The 26,300-nt window shown below is 42.9% G+C and overlaps 1 protein-coding gene across 2 annotated transcripts in view; it reads right to left on the minus strand.

Moving 5' to 3' along the window:
- Window positions 1–26,300, minus strand: part of pard3aa (par-3 family cell polarity regulator alpha, a) — a 333,882-nt gene that overhangs the window by 187,028 nt on the left and 120,554 nt on the right. For both annotated transcript variants that reach the window (XM_028959719.1, XM_028959710.1), the window contains exons 4-5: window positions 18,049–18,221; window positions 14,196–14,333 (exon numbers count right to left, since the gene is read on the minus strand). In XM_028959719.1, coding sequence (XP_028815552.1) covers window positions 14,196–14,333; window positions 18,049–18,221 — 311 coding nt within the window. The remainder of the gene's footprint in view (window positions 1–14,195; window positions 14,334–18,048; window positions 18,222–26,300) is intronic.

Genomic DNA, 26,300 nt, shown 5'->3' on the forward strand with positions numbered 1-26,300 from the left:
TGTCACTAGCCGGCCAATTATTACTTTACAGTCATCTGGAAACAACCACAAAAGTGCTTCAGAAAGGAAAAAGGGTCCAGTACATGTGTGTAACACGAAAACACATTTGAACATTTACACACTCTTTCATGGCACCCACACTTGTGGGCTGCTCGGCATGCAATGCTCCGCTGAAAAGAGTTCACCCTCCATTTTATGTTTTGTTAGAACACAGTAGGAGGACCAAAAAAATGTAAATAAAAGCAACCACTATTCTGGCGTTTCACCTTCATTTTAATGTGAAATTCAGTCCCACAATGTCTTACCGAACACCATCGAAAGTCTGGGTATTAATATAAACATCATGCCACTGCTGTTTAAATGCTGGTGTCTTCACAGAAATGACTAACAAAAAAAAGGAGAAAATGCTGGAATTAATCAAATGGTAAACTAAGATGCTCCGGCAGTCAAAGTTGAAGTCCCATCAGCCGCATACAACTTCATTGTTTTCTGGTTCCTTCCTTTCTTCAGTACAGGCAGGAACCTTTACACCCACACCTTAATGTTGCATCTTTTTGACAGAGTTTGTCTATGACGTGGATTGGTTCTCAATACTATAAAGATTCCTGAGCAATTGAGATGTTTATTTTTTCGGGGGGTGGGGGGTAATGCAGGTGCTGGCATTTGAAAAGCTAGTTGAGTCCCCGTTTTTTTCTCCATGATTTCCCATCAGTCAATGAATTGCATCTGTGTAGAATGCATCATCCGTCAGCTCCGATTTCATATCGGGACAGGCGTATCTATCAATGACAAAGCGCAGTTCGGTCAGGCCGCCGTATCGTTAAATTGCACTTTAATTCAATTAGGGGACCTAATTATGAGAGTTTAAATCAATCACTTAGTCAATAACAAAACCCAGAGCAAGCAGAGCCTAAAAAGCTCAGCGCTCATCAATAACCACAGACAGGAGAGTGCCGCTCTTATAGGGGTACCAAGGGGTTTAAGGGGGTATGAATTATAGACAATTAGGTTACCACTGCTTTGCTTTTGTCCAGGGCCACTGCAGCAACAAGCTTGGACAAGAATCCATATGGTCTGAATGGATCTTCTGTTCTTCACAGATTAGAAATATATGAGAGCAATGTTACAAGGAACAAGGAGGACATTTGTCACTATTAAAATTATGAAAATCATACTTAACCACATTGTGGAAATTGTCTTTATGAGTTATATATGTATATAATGTGTGTATGTGTATGTGTGTGTGTGTGTGTGTGTGTGTATTCAACAGTTAGAAGGTATCAGCATTTTTAAGTTGCTTCCATGTTTATTAATGCACTCAGGCAATTCAGCAGACCTTCAATAAACTATTTCTAACAGGTGGTGGCTCTCACAGAGAATGGGAGGTTGAAGCCGGGGACAGATGGGTCTGGAGAAGAGTAGCGCCGGTTCGCCATGTGGTTTCTTGCAGATAAATCTTCATTTAGAGGTAATTGAGGGGGTGGACTGTCTCCTTTGTGCCGTATGGAACTATTAATCTCGCTTTGGAACGATGAAGGTCAGTGAACATATATCCACGATTATACAAAGAGCCAGCAATGATCTTAAAGGCAGAACAAATCCAAATGTTCTGAGAACAGCATGGTCAGCGGTGTAAACAAAGACCAACTGAACACAGCAGCATGCTGTAAATAATAATATTTCTATAATAAACGTAATAATAAACTTTCTTTATTACACAGACAACAGAACATTTGTTTACATTACTGAAATCTCAATCGCAACCAATTCACTTTGATGTGGATACAAATAAAAAAAGATACATAAATTAAATTACAACTTAAAGGTCAAGTTATGTAGAATATTGTGATTGCCAGGAATCTTGACAGATTTTACACAAAATTAGGCCTCGCTCATGTCACCTAAACAGCTTTGAACCATAGAGTGATGGAGTTCTATAAGACCTAATGTATCAAACATCTTGCCAGGTCTGGAGAATTTGGGGCGGTGGTGGCCTAGTGTGTAGAGGAACAGACCTGTAATCAGAAAGTTGCCGGTTCGAATCACTGAACTGGCAAGGTGCCACTGAGAGGCCTCCAAGCAAAGCACCGTCCCCACGCACTGCTCCCCGGGCACACTGCTCCCCTGTCATGGCTGCCCACTGCTCACCAACGGTGATGGGTTAAAAGCAGAGGACACGTTTCACTGTGTTAACCATGTGCTGTGCTGCAGTGTATCACAATGACAATCACTTCACTTTCAATTTGAAGGTCAAGTCTTGAACTTTTCTGTCCATGACCTGAAAGATGCCACAGTCATCAGGGAATACGGCCACATTATCAGACAGGGGTCAGTATGGGAATTCTTCTCTTCATCTGTGAGTGGTTTTAATGGTGTCTGATCACAAACTACTGAACCCTGACACAGCAAACAGCATCATCAAGCAGATAATAAAGATAAAACACCTGAAGAATATGCTTCAGATGATTAGGAATAGATTAAACCATAAAGTTGAGGAACTGGAGGAGGAAAATACTTGTTAAAGTGGGTAGAATGATCAGAAAAAAAAATAGCAGGGTCACCTACTCAGCAGATAATTAACACACAGTAGGAGCAACTTGGACGAATCTCATCACTGCTAAATGAGGTGTTTCAGGAGGGAGACACTTCATATCCAGGCATGAATTATTTAGCAGGACGAAAGCCACAGCTCATGCACTTCACCACCTCATTACAGGGGAAAGTGCGTCTCCCAGATTAGCCATTGTTTGCCGCCACTTCTGTCGGTGGCTTCATTTTGCGCCGGCGCTGGTGTCTCTCGACGCCCTGTCCTTTAATTTTTAATTGAAAGGGGCCAGGAAACAGTCATTTGGCTGTGTGTTGGTCCAGAGCAACAGGGAGGCTAGAAGGTGGTAATGAAGTGAGATTTACAGGAGTTTGGCCAAAAGTATATGTTCATGTTAGTTTTAGCAGAATACGCAATAAATTAGGATGAAATATCAGCTCACCTTTAGAAGGAAGAAGCGCATGATCTTAGGCAAATTGCTAATAATTGTGAGCACTTATAACAGTGAACCATATGCAAAATGTATTTAATTTGTGTAAAATCAGGTGAAATGTATAAACAACCACAAAAAATGGCAGATGAAGTGTGCAGGAGCAGGTGGTGATGGGGTTGCTCGGTCCAGTTCTAGGCTTGTGTAAAGACTAGCTGACCCAAGTGTGTCCAAGTGTCCTAATAACGGTGCATTCGCATGGTTCTAAAACACGATGATTTAATTTAGACGAGTGCCATTCTGCTGCCAAATGACTATGCATCCTGCCACACCTAATTAATACAAGAAACTCCTACCACCAGTCGAGTCCGCTGTTTCACTGTTTCTGACCAATCAGCAGTATTATGAGATTATCATTAACCTCATTAACCAGAGAAAGAAAGAGCTTAGTGCTGTGAAATCCAGATCATTTAAACCTAAAGTTAGAGTCTAATTTCTGTAAGTTTAGCTTACTGCTTTACTGAAAAGATGATCTACCCAGACATTATTGTTTTTAACCTAAAAGTAATTTGCACAGCCTCAAGCAATTTTTATTGCTTGAGAATACAAACTTGTAAATAGATATATATCACACACACACACGCACATTTTTATATTATATATATATAATCTCTCTCTCTCTCTCTCTCTCTCACTAATTCCACTATGCATGGCCTCTTTTCCTATAGCCTCTTGTTGAAAAGCAATTTTAACCTGACTGTCAACACGCTGCAGGAAGGGCCGCACAAACACATCATCTACGGCTCACTTTTAAGTGTTGCCTGTCAGTAAGATAGGAAAACAGGCCAGATTTCAATCAGAGCCCCGATCTTTCTCAACAATGCATCCTAATGGCCCACATTCACACAAAGGAAAGAAAAAGAAAACATTGATTTGTGAGCCAAAAGAGGAAGGGAAAGAACTATATTGAAGAGGTAAGACAAAGAGAGGAAGAGGGTGAAAGATCTGGACTGTCCCTCAGAGGGTGTCAACTTCTTTTTTTGTGTGTATGTGGCAGCATAAACAAGCCCATGTTTCTCTTCCTCTACAGAGGTCTAGTTGTACACTGTCAGTCTGAGCGTTCCACAGGTTTTTTTTTCCCCCCATTTTCTTTACTTTTCGTTCTTGGGCCACTCAGGTGTGAACGTCACTCAGTTTCAGGGACGCAGCCAGGCAGGAGCTCCCCGGGGTCCCTCAGCAGGGAAAAAATATATGGGAAAGGTGCCGGCAAGACAGACAAGTACACTCAGATTTAGAAAAGGACAAAAAGGGTTTTTTTGTGTGTGAAGTGACAACATATGCACACATACACACACAGTAATGTATCTGAATCCTAATTTATCTAATTTAGCAATCAACTAATTAGTGATGAATGGTCTAATGAAATAATGGCCTCCAACAAATAGCACAATGGCTCAAAATAATATTCAAGCCTTAAAATCCGAATCTCCTCTAAATGCCCATACTGATGTAATCCTCCAAACGATTGCATAAAATGAGGTGCCGTCATTTTGACTCACCTTGAGCACGCAATCACTTGTACAAAATAAAGGCTTTACTATTCATGACCCTCGTCTTCTCCACTTTCCACTCCAATTTAACAGCGCATTCTAACATTCAACTGTCCGGGGCTTTGTGTCCGTGTTCCGGCCAATGAAATGTAGGTTTCTGGTGTATAAAAAGGGAGACGCTCTTATTTCCCCAGGCCTCCGTTCGCTGTGGCGTGTTTTACAGCTTGCACGAGCAGATTTACACTCCTGTGGCGTCTTTAAAAGCACTTCTTTCTAATGGAGCTAATACTGGAGAAAGAAGGGGCCTCATCACAACAAGGAATGTCATTGTGCAAGAACGCATTTAAGTAAAAGGGGAGCGAGGCGGTGTGAGCCGGCGTGATATAAAAAGAAAATAAAGAAAATGGTGGGGCAAAAAAGAAAAAAGAAAAAAAATCAAATAAATAGAAATGAATAATTCAGGAGTCTGGGAAATCGGATACTGTCAATCAAAGAGGCTCCGTCTTTCGCCTGGTTGCATCGCTGTCAGGGAAATAAATGGCCCTTAAAGCACTTTAGCCATAATGGGTGTGGAAGAATATGGACTTATTAGTGTTCGTCTGTTTGCGCTCAGGGTTCTCCTTCATTTGGGTTCAGCGCTTTACGTCCTTTTATCCTATTTGGGATTTCTTAATTACATCCAGGTGTACATCACTTAGAGAATTTGGGGGGGGTGATATAAAAAGGAAAGGACAGACGTGGCTTGATTCCAAAATAGACTTCTAGAAGAGTCTTCTTCTGCAAACGTTCAAATAGTCAATTCAATTCAAATAGTCTGTCAACAGCTGCTTATGGAACATGTCCAATCCATTTAGGAAGGTCTTACATCTTCAAGGAAACCAAAGCCACCAAGGATGATCAACAATGTTGCCAAGTCTTGTGAAAAATAAGCAGACGGGTCATATGGAAAGAAGCCCAAAGTAAGTAACATGTCTCTCCAAAACAGACTTTTTCCTTTATGAGATGTTTTAGGACAAAGTGAGTTAAAAGACAAAGACCTATGAGCCTACTTCTTAAATGGATGATTTTAGATTTTAGAAACACATAAACATATATTCTGCATATATACAGACAAACACACTACCAAAGAAGCACAGCCCATGATTGGGCTGAAAAATAATAATAACCTAAAAGTGCTGGCTAATCTAATATAAATGAGCCACTGACAGAGTTGATGGAAAAAAGTGCTGAACATCATTTCAATTCTCACTTTTAATTTTGATTTCATTCAGACTATGGACAAGTCCTCACCACTGTGGCTGTCTAATTCCCAAAAGTCATTACGGCCTCCAACTAAGGTGCCCAGCTCCCTATGATTTGTGGGTAATGAGCTGGCACCTAGGCCTGTGTTCAATTATTCTCATTGAAAACGTGATTTCTCACTCCACGGAGCGAATAAGCAAACCCACACACACATTCATAATCAGTGGAGATGAAGGGAAAAAAATGCACCAGGTACATTAAGTGTGATGCCTTTCAACACTTCTTGCACTACAGTAAAAAAGGAGAGATGAAGTTGGGAGCACAACAGGAGAAAATTAGATTTTTCTTTGAGATGTTCATCGGGTGGGACAGGTGCTTTTACTCGGAACAACATGGATCCGGAACATTCTCCCAGCCACGGTGATGGTGAGTTAGTGCAGATAACGCACCGGTTTCATCATCCTCCCGAAGACGAAGTTCGAGGCACAGGGCCCTGCCAGAGCGTTAATCAGGTGCGGAAGGAGAGTGGCGAGGGGAACAAAGAGGACAGGAGATGGTCTACATGTGTGAGCTGAGAAGCAGGGAAACAAATGGCACTGATTTTTCAAGTGTGTGTGTGTGTGTGTGTGTGTGTGTGTGTGTGTGTGTGTGTGTGTGTGTGTGTGTTTCACAGGTGTTTCGAGTGTACCCAGGGTCCGCTCAGAGCCCCTCTGATTGCTTATGACCCAGGAGTGAGAAAATAACGAGACAAGACACTTGAAGACCAAAGGAGGGAAAAATGACAAATATACCATAATCACACCCTCCCCTCTCATGCCTCAGTCTGGTGTAATAAGTGTGACTCCTTATCACTACCAAAAATGTTACATCTGCATAAGTGAGATTTATTATGTCATCAGAAATGGTTTATTTAAAACATTTTACCCTCTGCATTTAACCTATCACCCTTAGTGAGCAGTGGGCAGCCATGCAAGGCGCCCGGGGAGCAGAGTGTGGACGGTACCCCTGCTCAAGGGGACATCTGGCGGTTGAGGCTTTAACCCCACAACATTCTGGTTACATGTCTGCTTCCTTACCTGCTAGCCCAACTCTGGCCTGATCTTACACACACAGACAAAAATCAATTATTATTACTTTACTTTCCAAATGTGGAAACATGACCATTCATGTGAATCAGGTAGGTGCAGCAATATCTCCTGTGCACCTTTGGACAGGTAGCAGCTCCAAGATTGGAAAAGCCATAGGGAAGCGGGAAAATGCTGGAATGTGTAGATGTACTGGGGAGGGTTGTGAAACTCTCTCTCTCTGGAGCAGGAGCTAATGGCGGAGCCTATCTGGCGGCGCAGATCCGCAGCGCCTGGTTAATGGACTAGAACAGTTCCAGCTCACTGCATGGGATTCACAGCGCAGCCCCACTGCTCTTTGAATACAAGCGCTCATCCGGCAGGTGGAGAGAGCAGAAAGGGTGGGGAGGATGGAGAGGAAAAAAGAAGGTGAGGAGAAAGCAGGCAGATACAAGGCGATAGAGGACGAGGGGGAGGGATCTGTAATGTGAGTGCGGTGGCACAACTCAGCCCTTACTCAAAACTCAACCCCATAACCCTCACCCACACTAGGCTGTCTTTCTTTTGAAGATCAGCAAAAACAAAAAACTGCTGCTACTGGCCTTGATCAACCAGGTTAGCAGAGCCAGGTAATTACTGAATGGATCATCAAATTAAATACAGAGGAATGAGCAAAGGACAGGGAAGACGTGTGGTCTCATGTGAGACTGCATGCAAAGCTTAAGTAAGATCGGAAAGCTGAAAACATTCCTTGGATGGCAACACACACACACAAAGTGGAGCAAGAGGGTGAATGTCTTTTAAATTCTCTTGTTTTTTTCACTCCTGCTCAGTCTGAAAACCGTACATATAGCAGCACCTACTGGTGGAGTCTATTCGAGAGGAGAGGAGAGGAGAGGAGAGGAGAGGAGAGGAGAGGAGAGGAGAGGAGAGGAGAGGAGAGGAGAGGAGAGGAGAGGAGAGGAGAGGAGAGGAGAGGAGAGGAGAGGAGAGGAGAGATCGGTCCAGCTCCTGCTATTTCTGTGGTTTGTTGAGGGTACTTCTGTAAATCTTCCTGGCTTTGCTGACAATAGATGAGAGAGATGATTCAGGGTGAGGGAAGTATGAATCCCTCCTGCTGTACTAGGGCCAAACTTCCTGGCTAACAGGCAGAGAGACAGAAATCCTGGACACAAAACTGCCTCCCACTCTCTCTCCAAACACATATTTAGTCTGAAAGCAACATTCTTTATAATTCATATCAACAATCCTCACATTACAGATTTATAAACTTTTCCTATAGATTAAAACTGAAGCACACGGTGACAGACTGAGGTTTCAGATGATTTCTGATTTCCACTCTGCTGGCCAAAAAGTGCCCAGGGCATGCCACAGGCCTACACACACACACACACACACACACACACACACACACACACACACATTCCCAGTGCCCCTCATCATTGTCCCACTCTCACACAGATTGAAGATTAAGCCGATGTCTGCTCCGGAGTGTGAGCCATCACAACCACAGCGCAGTGCACTGTACAGGATATTCCAAACCACCGGGACTAAATATGCTGCTTGTAAATGAGCTTACATATCTTTATGTTAATGTGTGTTGCTTTACTCATTGTCTGAACACTTCTATTCACTAACGTAAAAAGTAAGCCAAAAAATGTTATTAGCTCCTTCCATTTTAAATTTATTTTCTAAAAACATCATTAAAGTTCATGTTGCAAAAAAAAACTCATGGGTGGTTAGTTCTTCCTCTCCAAATTGCATCTAACTAATAAGCTGTCCCTCTGTCTAATTCTTTCTGTACATCCCAAGAACATGCGCAAGTTGACATTAGCAAATACTCCCTACACACTATGCAGCCCAAATGTTGAGTTAGATATTTAATCTCTTGTGTAAGGAGTAAATAAACACTTGTGCTAGTCAGTAAGGAAATGGAATGATATACGCCGACAACATTTACAATTCTCATCGGTAAATTAAACATTCAGGGGTGTGGCGGGGCAGTTGCTCAGGGAGAAAGGTTAAATAACTGAGCCCACACCTCAAGAGGGCAGAACTGTGTGATTAACCAAAAATCATCTCCATCGGCAGGAACCAGTGTTTTTTGCTCCAGCACTTCAACAGTGAAAGTTCAAATCAGCAACCTTGTCAACCTTTCCCCAGCATCTCCTCACAGAATGACAAGAGCTACGAGCAGACATGGGTTATGTTTTCATGTAGATGGAATTAGACAGCAGACAAGGAGCTCCATCAACTACAAAGAGCGAGGAATTTGGAGAGAACATCAGCCGCCTGGCTGATCAAAGTGTCCTCTGTCTGGCTTTCGCTGCTTCCTTCCACTTGCCCTCCATTTTGGCAGCAGCTGCCATGTACAGGTAGTGACAATCGGGCTGTGGGAGAGACCATTTAGTCATAAGGGTGTGCACATAACTTCCTGTGAGCAAATCACTGGTCTGATGTGAACATCACCTGCCCTGTGGTTACTCATCACCATGGAGACATTCCTGTGCTCCTGTGAAGGACCTCTGAGCTGGTGTGATGAAGGCCATTAGCGTGCATTGTAAAGTTGAGTGGGTTTTTATTTTTAAAGGGCCAGTTTTAGAGGGTTTGATGATGGCTGTTTATTTAAAGGGGAAGTCATGAGCCTCTGACGTTTACGAGTCAATAAATTGCTCTTTCAGCCATTCTATTTCTGCACAAGGTAAAGTGTTAAGGCCAAAACAGATGCTTTTAGTATTGACAAGATGGGTGTTACCTTAAACAAACACACTCACATAAGTACCCTGGAGCCCTGACAACCAAACCAGGCAGAGAGGAACAGTAGTTAGCCCTTTGAAAAGCAGGCTTGGTGCTTATTTTTTCACTCAAGTATTTTATGCATTTTCTAGTGTATCTATCTGATAGGGCCACATGGCCATACAATAATCAGTATTGTGGCCTCACACCTCCAAGGCCATGAGTTCTGTGCAGACTTCTCATGCTCACCCTGTGTTGATGTCGGTGTTCTCCAGGTTGCGAACAAGGCAGCCTGGTGACTCTAAATTGTTTTTAGGAGTGTATGAGTGAGTGGTGTTATTATGTTATGATGAATAATGAGTGAATGAATAATCTGTATGATGTACTAGTAAGTAAAATGGGAGCCTCTGGGTTGATTTTCACATGTATTGGTAATCGGAAGTGAAAAAAAGTGAAGTGATTGTCAGTGTGAAACACCGCAGCACCGCACACGGTGCATACAATGAAATGTGTCATCTGCATTTAACTCATCACCTTAGTGAGCAGTGGGCAGCCATGACAGGCACCCGGGGAGCAGTGTGTGGGGACGTTGCTTTGCTCAGTGGCACCTAAGGAGTGGAACCGGCAACCTTCTGATTATGGGGCCGTACCTGCTAGGCCACATCTGCCCCAAAACCATGCAGAAAAAGAGTGCGTGAATAAAAACCCTTTCCTCACTCTCCCTTTCCAAATTGGTAAAATAATCAGAAAATATTCCAGAAAATACTTCCAGCTATTACCGGTTTCGTTTGTACATTATGGGCAACTATAGAAACATGGAAGTGCAACATTGTAGTTGTGAATAGGAAAAGGACCTGTTCTTACATGCTTGCAAAAGCTTACAAGCAAAAAATTAACCAGTTATAGGGTATTATAAAATAAAAAAAAAGAAAAGAAAAATGTTTTTCTGATGATTCCATGATTTCACTGATCTCCATTAATTATACATCCTGCACTGTAAGGTAGGTAGTGTAGGTAGGTAGGTAGGTAGGTAGGTAAAAAAACTGTACAGGTAAACACGCATGGAAAAGTTGTGGAAAAGTACGAAGAAAAAATAAAACACTTCCGAAGGGTGCCACATGGTGACATCTCTAATTCATAATAAAAGTAAGAGGGTGTGTTTAAAAATGCATTAACAAGAAGTACTAAGATCCACGAAAGCGCTGGCCAGTCAGGAAGCCTAAGAGCTACAGGCACAAAACGATTATGATTCAATTAGAGATGTAAGGTCAAAGGTTATGGACAGAATGATGCCCTAAGCATCCACTTAAAAGCTCTATTCTGAGCATCTAATGGTGGATCCTCTAAATAGAGTTCTGGGACCCAGTAGTATGGTGTAATGCAAGGCTAACAGTGAGAAACAGTGGGACGGTGGGTGGGTAAGGCAATATTAACATAATATGCTAAATATGCCGTTTGAAAATACTCAGTGACTGAGCTGTTCTGACCTCAAGGGGTAGTTCATTCCACCACAGAGGGGCCAAGACTGAGAAGAATCTAGATTAATGTCTTCCTTTTACCTTTAGCGATGGGGGACCAGGCGATCAGTACTGGTACTGCTAGTAACCAGGTGAGTAACACACTAGCAAACCAGAGGACAACAAAGTCACAGGTGCAAACTTACTACAACTTACTACCATTGTGTCTCTGAGCAAGACTGGGGCAGTGGTGGCCTAGCGGTTAAGGAAGCGGCCACGGTTCGAATTCTGATCCGCCGAGGTGCCACTGAGGTGCCACTGAGCCTATCATGGCTGCCCACTGATCACTAAGGGTGATTGGTTCAAAGCAGAGGACACATTTCGTTGTGTGCACCGTGTGCTGTGCTGCAGTGTTTCACAATGACAATCACTTCACTTTCACGACTGTCCCTGGGGGACCGTCCCTATAACTACTGATTGTAAGTCACTCTGGATAAGGGTGTCTGATACATGCCGTAAATGTGAAACATGTTCCTAACTTAATAAGTTGGTGGTCCATAGGCCAAGCTTAAGTATAAAATCTAGTAACAGGACATAAAGGGTATTTAGGACCAAATGTTCTCTCAAAGAATATTTCCCATTTGTTAAGTGAGTGAGTGACTGAGGTTCTGCACACTCATTATCGTACCAGATCCTGCACATAGAGCAGTGAGATGTTTTAATTAGCCTACAGAGATATTTTTATCTTGAGTGTCAATGTCACTTGAGTGTCATCGACTCACCTTCCCTACCACACACACAGACACACCCACCACTACAAAAACAAAAGAACCTGCGGAGACGTGCTCTCCCCCCTCCAACCACCATATCTTTTATTCCCCTAAAGGGTTACCCTTACCCTGATTCCTCCATTAGTTCTAAAAATCCAGACTCCTAATTTCCCTGGACACACTCAATCAAAATTTCTTCTGTTTAATATGTTGTGGTTTTCTTTCCTTTCTCAGGTATGTTTTGCTGTTAAAAAAATGCAATTAAGGTGATCTGAGTAGCGATGTAATTGAAACGATCTCACCAGGCCCATAAAACGCACCTCGACATTACAGTTCTGAAATGAAAGTGCACTGAGAGCGCAGTGAGTGAGTCGAGGAGGAGACACGGGACAAAACAGAGCAGCAGGAAATGTGTGAAGACGCATTTTCTACCTTTCATCCACCCACCCATACAAAGGGAGGAAGGTCACTGCAATTTTTATGAGGGCTAATTCATACAAGTCGACACAAATGGAATAAGAAAACATACTGCACTAAGTCAAAATGTATGAGCAAGAGTGCAGTTATGTGTCTTTTCGCTAAACAACAAAAGACTATTTAAAATGAGGAACTGGGGAATGAGGTTTTGAGGCTGTGCTAGAAGATAATTATGATGAAAAAGGTCATTTGTTTTCATTATTTCAATTAAGGTATTGACTTTTGATTGGTCATAGGTAACATTATAATATTGAATTTCTATTAGCAAAAATCATCCACCTAAAACAACAACAAAAAATAACTTAGTGTGCAATAAATGTAGCATATCTAATCTTTTTTTTTAAATATACATTGAACATCCATCACACTTTGTGCTTAATCTGTTGATAATTTTCTCTGTTGCTACATTTTGTGAATCAAAAATGGATCAATAAAAGTCTTAGCTCACAAGCAAACACATTTTTAAGATGCATGTTATAGGTTGTATAATATTTGTAGTATCAAAATGTTTCTACTGTGTGTGTGTGTGTGTGTGTGTGTGTGTGTGTGTGTGTGTGTGTGTGTGTGTGTGTGTGTGTGTGTGTGAGTGTGTACGTGTAAATCCACGATGTGATTGGCTTCTATACACAAGTCGAGCCCCTTAATGATGATGCATGAGCTGGACTAGGACTGGTCAGGGGCACAGACTTTGTGAGTAGAAGTGAAATGATGGAATAAAAAAAAAAATTAGGACGAGAGGGTGGTGACTGACAGAGAGAGTGTCACAGTGTCACCGCGGACACAGAAGGGGGAACTTATTCTAGGTGTGTGAGCTGAGCATCGCACCTCATGGCAAATCAATTGTGAATATGTATAAATGCACTCAGCGCCTTCAACACCTAAATCTCCAAACACCACTTCTATTTCTCTCAGGTGAAAAGATTTACAGGTACCACCCACACACACATATACACACACACACACACACACAGCCGATGATGACCAGAGGTAAGACGAGCGGCCAGTAAAAGCATAAAAATGCGCTAGACAGGAACAGGGAAATCCTGCAAGCTTCCAGCATGAGTATGAACTCTGAGGTCTCCTGCGAGAGGCCCTGTCATTTTCAGTAATTTCATCTCCACTCTTTTCACTGCTCTTGGCGAGCAGCAGACACTGGGGCCACCGCTACAACCTCAAATAACACCCCGACATGATCACAATCTGTCCTGGGGCCAACTGTAGACACCTGGCGCGTGATAAAAAAAAAATGGCAAGGATCTGACAATGTGTGATTTTAAACCATCTGGTCTTTTTTTACCTGTTAAGATTCCAGCAGATCTGTAATTCATTCACTTACTAATGCCAAAATCGACACAATTCAGACAGGTTGTTCGTGTTCTGAACAACACGCCTCATACTATACGAAAAAGGAAGCATGTGACATTAATGTTCTTGTTTTACAATTTGACTGGAATATGAACTTTACTTTTTGATTTAGCGTTATTTTTCCCAACAGTCTAGACAAAAATGTAATGCTAGTAGATATTGCTGTAACCTTATCATCAGGCCAATACGGTAGAACTCTGTTCTTTCACTCATGTGTTATTTTATGGTTATAAAAGCAACATCAGTGAGTTAATATCATCTCAAAACTAGACTCAATAATCAAAACACAACACTGGTTTCCCCCCTCAAAACCTCTTGTGTTTTTGCAGCTCTGTAGCCAGTGGTGTTTCTTATGGATGTTGTAAGAACCAGATTAAAGTCAATATCTATGTTTTTGTATGAATGTATTGGTTTATTTGTGTGGTTAAATAGTTGGTTAATGGTAATTACAGTAAACTTTTATGCTGAATTTAACCATTTTACTGTTTGAGTCTTGTTGACCATCGGGTTGACTGAATCCATCAATGAGTTTATTAGTTGTCCTGCTAGCAGACTCTACCTGTTCCTGACGCTCCAGCCAACGGTCGACCATGGGGTGATTGGCACTGAGCGAGGATCGGGCGTTCTCTCTCTGGAACTGGCTTGACCAGCCAGCTGCATCACGCGGGAGACTTCGATAAGCATTCAACGCTTTCCCCTGGAAATAAAGAACAGCACAGTGAGGTTCAGAGAGTACAGACAAGCACATGCACACACACACACACACACACACACACACACACACATTCAGCTTCACCAATCCAATAATGACACCTACACAATTTTCTTGGTTCTAAAATCTCTGCACAGCACACAACAGCATTGTGTTCCAGTGCATTGAATGTGTCAGCTGCATATGCTACATGACTGATCGGAAAGTTGGACACCCCAAAGGGGCCCGCTCAGTCTCAAAATCCCACCCAAAAGCTCAAAAACAGACAGAGAGCCATACATAAAAAAACGAAACATAATAATGGCAGAAGGAATAATAACTTCAATGACGTGTATCAAGGTTGCAAAAAATTAGCAATTAAAACAAATTCAGGGTTTGTTGTGTGCATCGTAACGTATTTAACAGAAAACAGAGCTCAATTCTTCTCAAAGACAGATATCTGGTAGAGTTTGCTTTGGGCTGCAGCCACGTAATAAAGCTTTGTTCTTTTCTCTTTTATCGAAATGCCATGTCTTCCATTTCCTCGTTAATAGGTGTCTAACTTTAGATAGCACCGTTTTGCACCGACGCCCCAGGCTGGCTCTTACAAGACATGCCATACTAGGAATAAGAAATAGCTTTTTTCATGCAGAGGGTAAATCTCACTCCCTCTGGCAAGCGGACTCAAATTAAACCCCAGTTTAGGAACGTACAGAGTCAAAAACTCCTACATGCAGAAACAGGTCACTGCCCAGCACACTAGGCGCTTTGGCCTAAAAAGGCTACAGAGCGGGCCTGCTGCTGGCTATAGCATCACCAGATTGAAAGGAGATCCTGGCCCATTGTACACACTTCACACATGCTTGCAAAGTAGAATATGCCGTGACCAAAACTGTGGCGTCAGGGTAGGAGAGGAAAGGCTGCAGACAGGGCCGTAAAGGAAAGGAGGTCAAAGGTCAGCTAAAAGACAGCTGGCTATAACCATTAGAGTTCCAGATATTGCATAATTCAGGGAACAGAGCATGGAAAAAAACAAGTGATTCTGTAATTTTTATAGGCCATAGAACAAGCATAGGCAGTAAATCAGATGACAACAAATAAGAGTGGATTCTGGGGGAAGAGCCGGGCTGAGACAGAGGCCTGGCTGCTCAGGCATTACAGGAAACCTGAGTCCACCACTCAAAATAAATCTAAACTAAAATCGGTGAGAAATAAAACAAGTTTTGACTGAGTATGGTCCAAATTTGAGCTGAGGATCAAATTTGCTGATTGTGTGTGTTTTTTATTCACAGCCAACAGCAAGAATGAAGTTTCTGGATGGAATATCTGAAAAAGCCAAATAAAAAGTCAAAGGCTGTGAATTCTCTCTGCTTGGATTCTGCAAGTACTTTATAATAGACTAGGTCTGAGCAGTTTTCCTGCGGTAACAAGACAACTGCCGGCTGAAAAACATTTTCCCCCCACAGTTTGGCAAATACACTTGCAAACTTCCTTGTCACAAAATTGCTGCATATAATAGTGTGCCGTGGTGGGGAGTGAGGAGTGGCCAGTGTTACACTACCAGTCAAAAGTTTGGATGCTCCTACTCATTTATGGGTCTTGTATTTTTTTTACGTTATAAAACAATACTGAAGACATTGGACTATGAAATAGCACACATAATAGATTATCTAATGAACAAAATATAGCAATCAAAGCCAGAATTTTAACATTTCCACAGCAGGGAACTTTTGTTGTGATTGCTGCATTTCACACTAGACAATGTAGACAATTTCCAACGCTCCTGAAGGCTTATGCCATGACATGAACACAATTTTTTGTCATGGTTCTCCATTCCACCTCCTCGCCAGCAGATGCTCCCAAGGTCACCCACCTAAAAAACAGACGAGGAAGAGGTCGCCTTCCTCTATAAATACTTAACGGCCATCTTTAATACCCGACCGCTCATCGTGGTGAATTCAGTCCTTTGCTGCTGCTTTTCTTCTGCTTTTTGACCAGGCTTCACGCTGACCCTGCTTTGTCCGAATAGTCTCTCAGCTCTCGTCGTTGCTGGACCCTGTCTCCTGCCTGCTCATGCCAGACTAAGCTCCCACGCACTTCCTGCCCCAGTACTCCTGCATCCCCAGCCTGCTCATGCACCTCCTGGCATTCCCCCTGACACTTTCTTATCATTCACTCATGTTGATGAACAACTCATGAAGTGGCTTTTAATGATGACAATAGTGAACAAAGCAGCCATGAAGGAAAAAAAAGGTGACTTCATATACTTCACTTTCTCCTCCTACAAAAATACTACAATTTCAAAATGGCTCCAAATTTTCTCCATAACCACCACAGAGTGGTGTGTACAGTGTATTAAACTGCAGTACTTGTGTTTTTAAACAGAGTCATGCCCAAAGTACTCCTGAGTGTAGTTGTGATGCCCAGGAGCCACTGGGTTCACATAGCGTGTGCTGGTACACCTGATTAATGGATCCTGATTACTCCAAGATGACGTAAATTAAGCATGAGTGATCAGGACTCATTAAAATAGTGCATGGTGCAACATTAAAGTGGACTGCATGGTTGTTTTCATTGTGCAATGTCATGACATTTTTCAGTTTGTTTCTTTGTCTTTCTTGGCCATTGCGCCATTGTTTTCTTGTTAAATAAATATAATTTCCATAAAACATGACAAGCTTCTGTGCTTCCTTCCCCTACCTGCCTGGAGTTATGACAATAGTACTGGAGAGATGGATGGAGTAGACTGGTAATAAGTTGACAACATTTAAATGACATAAATAAATAATAATTAAATGACATAATAAATAAAAATTAAATATAAAAAGACTTTAAAATCCAACACAAAAGGGTGTCAAATCATTTGGGACCATTTTTTGAGTATTCTCATTTAAAGTGTTAACTTATTTAGAAATGCTTGCTCAGCCCTAGGCTAGACATCAACATTTTTCTCCACAAAGAAAACTGATACAGACCCATCAGCATTCTGGACAGTGGCCTGTGGTCTGCCGGCAATATCAACAAATGCAAGACCTTTACTGCTCTCCCACCACTGACATTTTCTATGGTTCTCAGAAAAGCCACCGACAGAGCGAGGGAGAAAAATACAAGGTAAAAATAACAGCTTTATTTTCACACACTGATTACAGAGGCTGTGACGAGCCGAGTGCCTTTAAACAGGATTACGAGGGAACGTTGACAGACGCACTAATCGCATCCAGCCCTGCCATGTCACATTGCAAGCGTTCCATCTTGGCGCCCTTTTTATTCCTCCCACAATTCATTTGGAATACTGCTCTGATTCCAAAAGCACCGAAGGCTCATCAGCGCTGCGAGGGGGCGGCCATTTTGGGAAGAGCTAATTGGTCTCTTTTTCATTTTGCGCTCCAGGGAGTCTGAGCAGGAGTGGAGAGCGCTTCTGATTCATGTGGCGCCCGCGGCGCTGACCTCTCCACCGAGTTTAGATAACAAAAAAGAATGGTAGCACTACAAAGTAAAAGTCCCTGACAAAGAAACACTTAACGTTGTGAGTTATGGCCAGGATTGGATGACCTAGCAGAAGCCAATTGCTTGAATCCTTGCACGTGTGTGATGCTCTTATTATAAAAGAACAGGGAATAATAGTCCCAAGGCCCAGCATATGGATCTGTAAAGACAGTAATTTGATCGCTGGGGCCTTCATCAGCATGTGAGGTCAGCACGGTAAAGGGTTCCACTGTACCTTTTTCTCCAGGCTGTTGGCGGCTGTGCCGCTGTTGGGGGTGGTTTTGAGGAAGCCAGGTGTGGTGGACCAGCGTGTGGGGTTGCTCCGGGATGGCTGCTCTGGCAGAATTTGCGCTTCTCCGAGGGCTGCAAGTGCAGGGTCACTACTGCGTCGTACGTGTAAGGGCATATCTTCAGAGAGAGACACACACACAGAGTGTAATGAGTTTTCAACAATCTGAAGGTGTACTAACTAAGAACTTGTTTAAATCACTTCAAAAAAGATCAAAAACCTATGTCAAAGGTATGAATGTAGGTGTGTTATGTGCTCAGTAGCTGTACTAGAAATAAATCAGTAAGTTACTTGTTAAAAATCAGTTTTCTGGGTCTGAGTTTTTAATGGTATTAACATTATGAATGTAAACTATATGTTTAGATGGAAACTGCACAATGGATGGTATATGTAAATACAGTATAAATAGTATATGTTAATACAGTAACATAAAACACAAATGCATCAGAAATTAGAACTGATTTTATTCGGATGCATATCACATATTCATCTTGTAATACTGTGACATTTCTTGAATGAAGCACTTATTTAAATGAAAAATATTAAATCAGTCCCACACATTCTAAATATACTACAGTCTATGCAGATTGTATAATTACTATATAATTGTCTTTATAGTTTACATTATCATGTTATCTTCCTTTGCTTTCAAGAGGGTCATAAACTATTAATGCAATAAAACAAGCACTAGACTGGATTGTATCACCATTACAGGGAATTGCAGGGAACACAAGATCGTGATGAAACAGCCTTGACAGTAAGATGATTACATAATATAATCATCCAAAAATGATTCATTTTAATGATGAACACAATCAATTCTTCTGCGAAGGGTAGGCAATGCTAAATTTACAAGAAATTAAACATTTTCTAAAATATATTGATATACAAACCAGATGAAGTATAAAATCTTTCTCTCAGTTTGTTATAATATTAAAATCAAAATGTTTACTGTTTTTGAAAAATTTAACATCACATTGATGAGTCAAGAATCATGGCACATATGGCAGTAAGGTTGCAGGAACGAGGTCAAAGGTCATGTCAGGGATGACCTTGTGTGTATTATTGTAAGTTGGATAATAATGCCAGGTGTTAAGACTTTACTATTAAAAATTTTGATTCAATTTCACCTGTTCCAAAGCAACATGCAGCAGGCAGCAGCTGGTCATGTAAATATTGTAATATGGTGGAATAGTTGCGTTTTCAGTAAAGGATCCCAGGGTTCCTTTAATCCAACCAAAATGCCAAAGGAGAAAAAAAAACTGTGGGGTACACATATGCTATGTAGCAATATGATAATAACTAGTAATTGTAGAACTGTAGAACTGTAGCAGTGTGTCTAATAAGTCATTTACAGACCGGATTTCTGTGCTGGTATCATTTAATAAAATAACACCTGGTCCAGGAGGAAATACTTCCAGTGTTTTAGAACGGGTGGTTCACCGGTCTTCAGATGGGCCATATGGGTTGTGTTTATGACTTGGTAAGAATGAGCTGCGTACATCCATAATTATGCAAATACTGATGCCACCACCTGTCGGCTTTCAACAGTTACCCAAGTAAGCATATGGCTGCTGGCTAAAAGCCTTCAGATATGCTGAGCAGGCACTTGTACTTTAGGAAACACCTACTTTTCAATGCATAACACTGCTGAGGTTTCCTCTCACAATCTTAATGACTTCACCTTAAACAGAGATTTTAAATCAACATACTTAGATAAGCAGTAAAAGATGTGTGTGTAAAGAGTAGAAAACACCCCCCTTCTTTCAGCAAAAAGTCATCAGTGATTTTGAGTGCACATGATCACTTCTGTCATCGGTCAGTTCACGTCTGGTTCACAGCTATAATGACATTTTCCTCAGAGACACTGTAATTGTATAATTCCCTCTCCAGGTCTGAAAAAAGCCGGACGGCCTGAGTATAACAAACAAAGGCCTAGGTGTGCCAGATCAAATGTCACCCGCACTGCAAAGAGTTTTTTTACTTACATTACATTACAAATTGGTCATGTCAAAAGAGCATTAAATAGAGCTGACGTGGTTTGTAAAAAGAAAAAGGCCACAAAGCAGATTCAGTGATCAAAAACAGGGAAACATGTCCAGTGGGTTTAATCAGGCTGACCAGGATGACGTCTGGCAAGTTTTTTGTGGACTCTTGCTTGGTGTTTTGCATGCTAAACTTGACATTTTCAGTAATGTCATATATGAATTTGCCAGTTGGAATGCCTGAATAAATCAGCATGAATGGTACCAATGGTAGTTAGTTGCTACTCTAGCAAAACAGTTATTTCTTCGATCACCATTAAACTGTGCCAATTTGTACTATTAAATGACAGAGTTTATGCAGAAACATTTTTTTGAATCATTGTAGAGGTAACAACAGTGTGGTGAAATTTGTTAAGCTTTTATGCATCACAAAACCTTTGAATGATAGCAAATATATGCCATGTCTGCATATACTGATGTGTAACTGGAACCCAGTGTTGCACCTATTTAGCATCTTGGAGTTCTATTTCCCTCTTCTTTCCATTTGGAGCTGTGTGACATCCAAGAATGCATAAAATGACAGAAAAACAGAAGAAACACTCCATGATTAAATGGATTTAAAAATCACAGGAATTGTATTTTAAATGGCAGAGAAATTGTAATGACACACATTTATGGTACAACTAAAAACTCACGTGATTAGGAAAATATGAAATATGAAGGTTTCAGAGACTTTCTTTCCTAATTTGGAAATAATGGAAGGGTACAGAAATTGACCAGATGTTCTTGGCCACAGCGGGGTTCAGACCAAAGAATATCTCCTCTCCTGTTTTTCTTCTTTCTGCTCTGATTCTGCTTCTCTCTGTTTAATCTTCATTCCGACATGAACAATTACGGAACTTGCCGGCCGGTTGCATTGGATGGCTTTGAACGCGCACCAGGAACAGGTGGCTTTCGGAATTGGGCTCTTCCTCGCCGGCTTGTTTGCCTTTGTTTATGCTTTCATCAAAGCCTTTGGAGCAGATCAAACCCCACATATGCTTGGCAGCTCTGCGCAGCTTCTGCTGTGTTCATGCCAGCCATGCTTGCTGCGAGGTTAATGCATGCTTGACTGTGTGCACATAAAGTGTTTCATTTGGGTGTTGAACTGATGCACAATCAATCATACCCAGAGACCAAACCTTTCACCTGGGTGTTAAGCTACCAGCGTGGGGCTTGTTCACTAGTGCAAGTTCAGGTGCCGACAGGATTTATATAAATAAATAAAACATGGAAGAACCACTTGGAATAAAAGAAAGAAACAACTCTTTCATTGGTGTGTAGTTATTTACCATGAACACAATATTTAATGTTTTTATGAATAAAGTTTAAAATGTCAGGGGCCCCATGATTTTCATCCCATTTCATTATTCCAGTTCCTCACTGTCATTATAATTTCAGTTTGTTTGTCAATATGTTACGTTAGAAAATATAATTAAGTACATTTTTATGCGTGAGTCCTGGTCCATCTAATTAGGCCTTATGGAGCCGGACTCCCTTAGAACCATTAATGTCTAACCATTAACATTAACATGAATGTGGACTTTGTTTACCGTTCAATTTCCTTTGTTCCTGACTACGTCACATGCCTTTGGACCAGTTTTCCTTTTTCGGGCATCGAACCAGATTTCATTTCTGTTTATAATAATAAATATTATTTGTCCAAAGTTGCCTTGCTTCTGTGTCTCCCTTCCCTTCTGGTCACAAGATGTGAAATGTTTTATTTTATTTTTTTATACGTATTTATGACAAGCCCCATGCCTAAGTTGAGGTGCTGTATTTAGTACTGGTTTGAGTGTATCCTAAGCAAACACCACCACCCCCCACAAAAACAAAAGAAAATCACAGGAAACTCATAATGTTCCTTTCTCCCGCCTTCTGTCCATTCTTTAGACTTCTCCTACCAATATGAGCTCTTAAAACCTGATAGGATTTGCCCAGTTCCCAGAAATTGGCCGGTTCCTTGCTTAATAACCTGCACGACTATTTAAAACAAAACAATCATCGATCTCTGGTGCACCGGGACATGGAAGAAGCCCATAATGGCACAGAGATGAGTTCTCAAGCAACAGATTAGAGCCAGGGGCTGGGAAGGGCCGAGTTCATCCAATCCAACGCCACTTGGGAAAATGATCCCTGTGCCCAGGGAAGCCCCTCCAAAGCTAATATCTACATATCTAATATTCTGCTGTGGCTTCAGGGTGCAAGCAAAGCAGTTAAACACAAAATCTGTAATAACACCGTAATGATATATGGACCAGAACACAAACACATTGGTGGGGGGGGAATGTGTCTTCATTTTTCTGACAGCAACGTGGCTACTGACTATGTCTTCATAAAGTGTTTTATTCCCCTTGTACTTCTTCACTGCACTTCCCTGAAATTGGACTAACAACATAAAATAAAGTTGAAGTTCAGCAAGCAGTCTCGCTGATGTATTAGCCTCAGCTTCCAATGATTTAAATAGCTTGCCTCTCCTTGTCCTTGATTATCTGTGAGGGAACGTGCCAAAAAACGGAAACGGAATGGAAAAAAGCTGACTGAATGCCAGTACAGTCTAATTGAGAAGCAACACACACAAAGACTGATAGGTACAGAGGACAGAGACAGGGGTCACAAAGGAGAGAGAAAAATGCCAGCACTCTGTTAAGTTCAGGAACAATTTACTTAATCAGCTGGAGCTTTCACTCCCTTACCAATATAATGAATATAATTCCTGACAGGGAAGACAGGTCTAGCAAGCATGCAAGTTTGCATTCATAAAAGTACCAAAAGAGCCAGACCCTCAGTAAATCTGCAGGATGAATTATAAATGGACGACTGGAGGGAAGACTGGTTAAAAAGCCATGATTCAGTGCACCTCCTATAATAATCCAGAGGCTTCAGTATGTGTGTCTTTTAAGCATTTAAGCGGTTTAAAATTGTTCTGTTCCTTCTGGGTAAAATCAGGTTATAAGCTTTATAATTTTCTCTTGCAGAAATCAGTGACTAAAACGGGGTGCTGTTCTGTCCAAAAAAAGTGGAAAATATTCTTTTCCTCCATCATCCTTGCACATTTTTTGTTCACCTTTACCACCTTCTTGTCTCTGGTACCTGACTGTCCCAACTCTCCTTCACTAGCTCTTCACTGTTCTTTATATAACAAAATGCATGTAACGTTGATATGTATTCAGATTTACATAAATAAATAAGTACGACTATAAAGAAAACAGAAAACACTTAAAAAATACATAAGCTGTGATATATAAAATAAAATAATCTAATTAGCATGTTCAAATGCAGATGAGAATGACAGGCTTGCAGATATGCAAATATGCTGATGCTCATATGCAAAACAATTATCTAAAATACAAAATCCGTATTGTAAATTGAGTTTATCATTTTTAAATGAATTCTAAATGTAAATTTTAAGGCAATGTACTCAGTATTAAGTATTCATCACTACATTTCAAAATACACTCTGCATACTTAGAAGTATCACATGAGGCTGGAAAACAGCAGTGATACACCACACACACACAAACTCACACTCTCCTCAGTGCAGACCCAGTATTGTAAAAAACTATGTGACATGAGTAATGTATAGACAGGGAAAGATTTTGTGAGAAAAGAGCCTAAATGAAATGTAAATATGGCAGTCAGGGAGTTTTCCTCCAAATGAAATCTGACTCATTTGGGTGGACGCTACCCACATGCTGGGCACCTACTTTCATTTACACAGCGGAGGCAAATCAAAGACAACAAGGTCCAATACACACAATACACACACATGCACAGAGGCCTCAAGTCCCCATCAAACTGGAATGTGGTTCTCACATCCTCAAGGGTTCCCCAATCAGTAAGACAAACACTCATGCAGGGCCGCCCAGGGATCTGCCTGTTAATGTAAATATCATAAAAGGGCCGTATTTCAGGCTCGGCAGGGGCCATAAATCTGACCCAGAAGAAGAGGACCGGGTGTCTTCTCTCATCAGCCCATCGCAGAACATCAGAGGACTGTATGAACCTAAGGGCCCACTAAAATGTCTGTTTTACAAATGTGTGTATAAATGTGTCTGTGTTGGAATTAAATAGTTTAGTGTCTCTTGAGTGTTTGTGGTATTGGCGGGAAAAAAGTTTTATTTGTTTATTGGTTATGCCATGATATATGATACATATTTAGCCATATGTGTTAGTTTTGTCTGCATATTGAAACCTGGTATCTATGGGTATTATGGATAGAGCACCAGGCTGTAGTAGTGTGTGAAGGTGTAGGGTGATTCAGACAGCTGTTAAAAACACATCAGGATGTATCCCGAGCAGGAAAACATTTTTTACAGTTCTGTCTGTTGTCAGTGATCTAAACAGATGCTTTTTACGGCGCAGTATGACACACGGTTGCAAATTGGCCATGCGATCATAACAGAAAAGTTGTTCTATTGTGGGATGTAGCGAATTGAAAGAGGCAGAGGCAATCGTCCAACAAAATGGCATGTGTGAAAGATATTCAGAAAATGTTTACAGTGGAATAGACACATCTCAAACAAACACACACACATGTACACACACCATGAAGTCATTTTGCAAATTTGTGCATAAAATGCCGGAGATTCATCTGAAGCGTTTTGCTGCAGCCGAGTCAGAACTCATTTGCTCCCCATTGGGAGTCTCTATATTTACTATAAAAACGGCATGACGGCTGGATCCCAGCTTGGAAACATCATGCGTGAGAGACTGCTGCTACTTCGGCTGGCGTAATATATCTATGTCACGACTACGGACTTACGGGGGAAGGAAGCGCAGAGGTCTGACATGCTGGGAAGGGGTTTTTATTATAACAAACAATAACGAAATACAAAGAAACAATGGCGCGGTGGCCGAAAACAGTTTAACGTAAATAATGAACTGAAACAAACCCGTAGGCGTGTGGCGATTGCCAGAACTCAAACACATAAAACTAAATCAGGTAAAGTTTCGTGCAGAGAGTTCACGAAAATGCCAGCGACCCCGAACGGGCGCGAAACTTCCGGCATTTATGGGGCGTCAGAATTGGATTCCGGTGCTGGAGCCCAGCTGCAGGCAATCCTGGACAGAGCCCCCCCTCCAAGGGCCTACGTCCTCGGAGCCCCAACAGTACCATCAGTGGAGGCGGCGGGGCGGACGGCGGCAACCACAGGGCTCCTGCCCTGCTGTATCCTCCCCTTGGAGGACCGGGTCCCTCGGGCTGGCTCCCGGCGTGGTCAGGCGTGGCGGCCCCGGTCCCTCGGGCTGGCTCCCCGGCGTGGTCAAGGCGTGGCGGACCCGGTCCCTCGGGCTGGCTTCCCCACGGCGTGGTCAGGCGTGGCGGACCCAGGTCCATCGGGCTGGCTCCCCGGCGTGGTCAGGCGTGGCGGCCCCGGTCCCTCGGGCTGGCTCCCCGGCGTGGTCAGGCGTGGCGGCCCCCGGACCCCCGGCCTGGCTCCCCGGCGTGGTCCCACTTGGCGGCCCCGGACCCCTCGGGCTGGCTCCCCGGCGTGGTCAGGCGTGGCCGGCCCAGGACCCACAGGCCTGGCTACCCGGCGTGGTCCAGCCTTGGCGGCTCCCGGAACCCACGGGCCTGGCATCCCCGGCTGTCGGTTCCCGCTTGGCGGCGACCCGGACCCTCCGGCCTGGACTCCCCTGGCGTGTGTTCCCGCTTGGCGGGCCCCGGACCCTCGGCCTGGCTCCCCGGCGTGGGGTCCCCGCTTGGCGGCCCCGGACCCTCGGCCTGGCTCCCGAGCGTTGGTCCCCGCATGGCGGCCCCGGACCCTCGGCCTGGCTCCCCGGCGTGGTTCCCGCATGGCGGCCCCCGGAACCTCGGCCTGGCTCCCCGGCGTGGGTTCCCGCCATGGCGGGCCCCGGAACCTCGGCCTGGCTCCCCGGCGTGGTCCCGCATGGCGGCCCCGGACCCTCGGCCTGGCTCCCCGGCGTGGTCCCGCATGGCGGCCCCGGACTCCCGTACCTGCACACAATAATCAGGGCCGATCCATCTGGGTACGTGTGGGCCCTGTCTCCACATGTCCCCTCTGACACGTCTTGTGTCACCCCCTGCACCGCGCAGGGAGATTGTCCCAGAGCCTCCGGCGACTGTTCCAGGCACCCCAGGCTGGTGCCTTCTGGGACTATGCAGCCCCTCTCGCTGCCCGGCCCTGGTGCCAAGGGGGGGGCATTGCCAGA

Source organism: Denticeps clupeoides, chromosome 2 (assembly GCF_900700375.1).
Source record: "Denticeps clupeoides chromosome 2, fDenClu1.1, whole genome shotgun sequence".
NCBI classification, from domain to species: domain Eukaryota; kingdom Metazoa; phylum Chordata; class Actinopteri; order Clupeiformes; family Denticipitidae; genus Denticeps; species Denticeps clupeoides.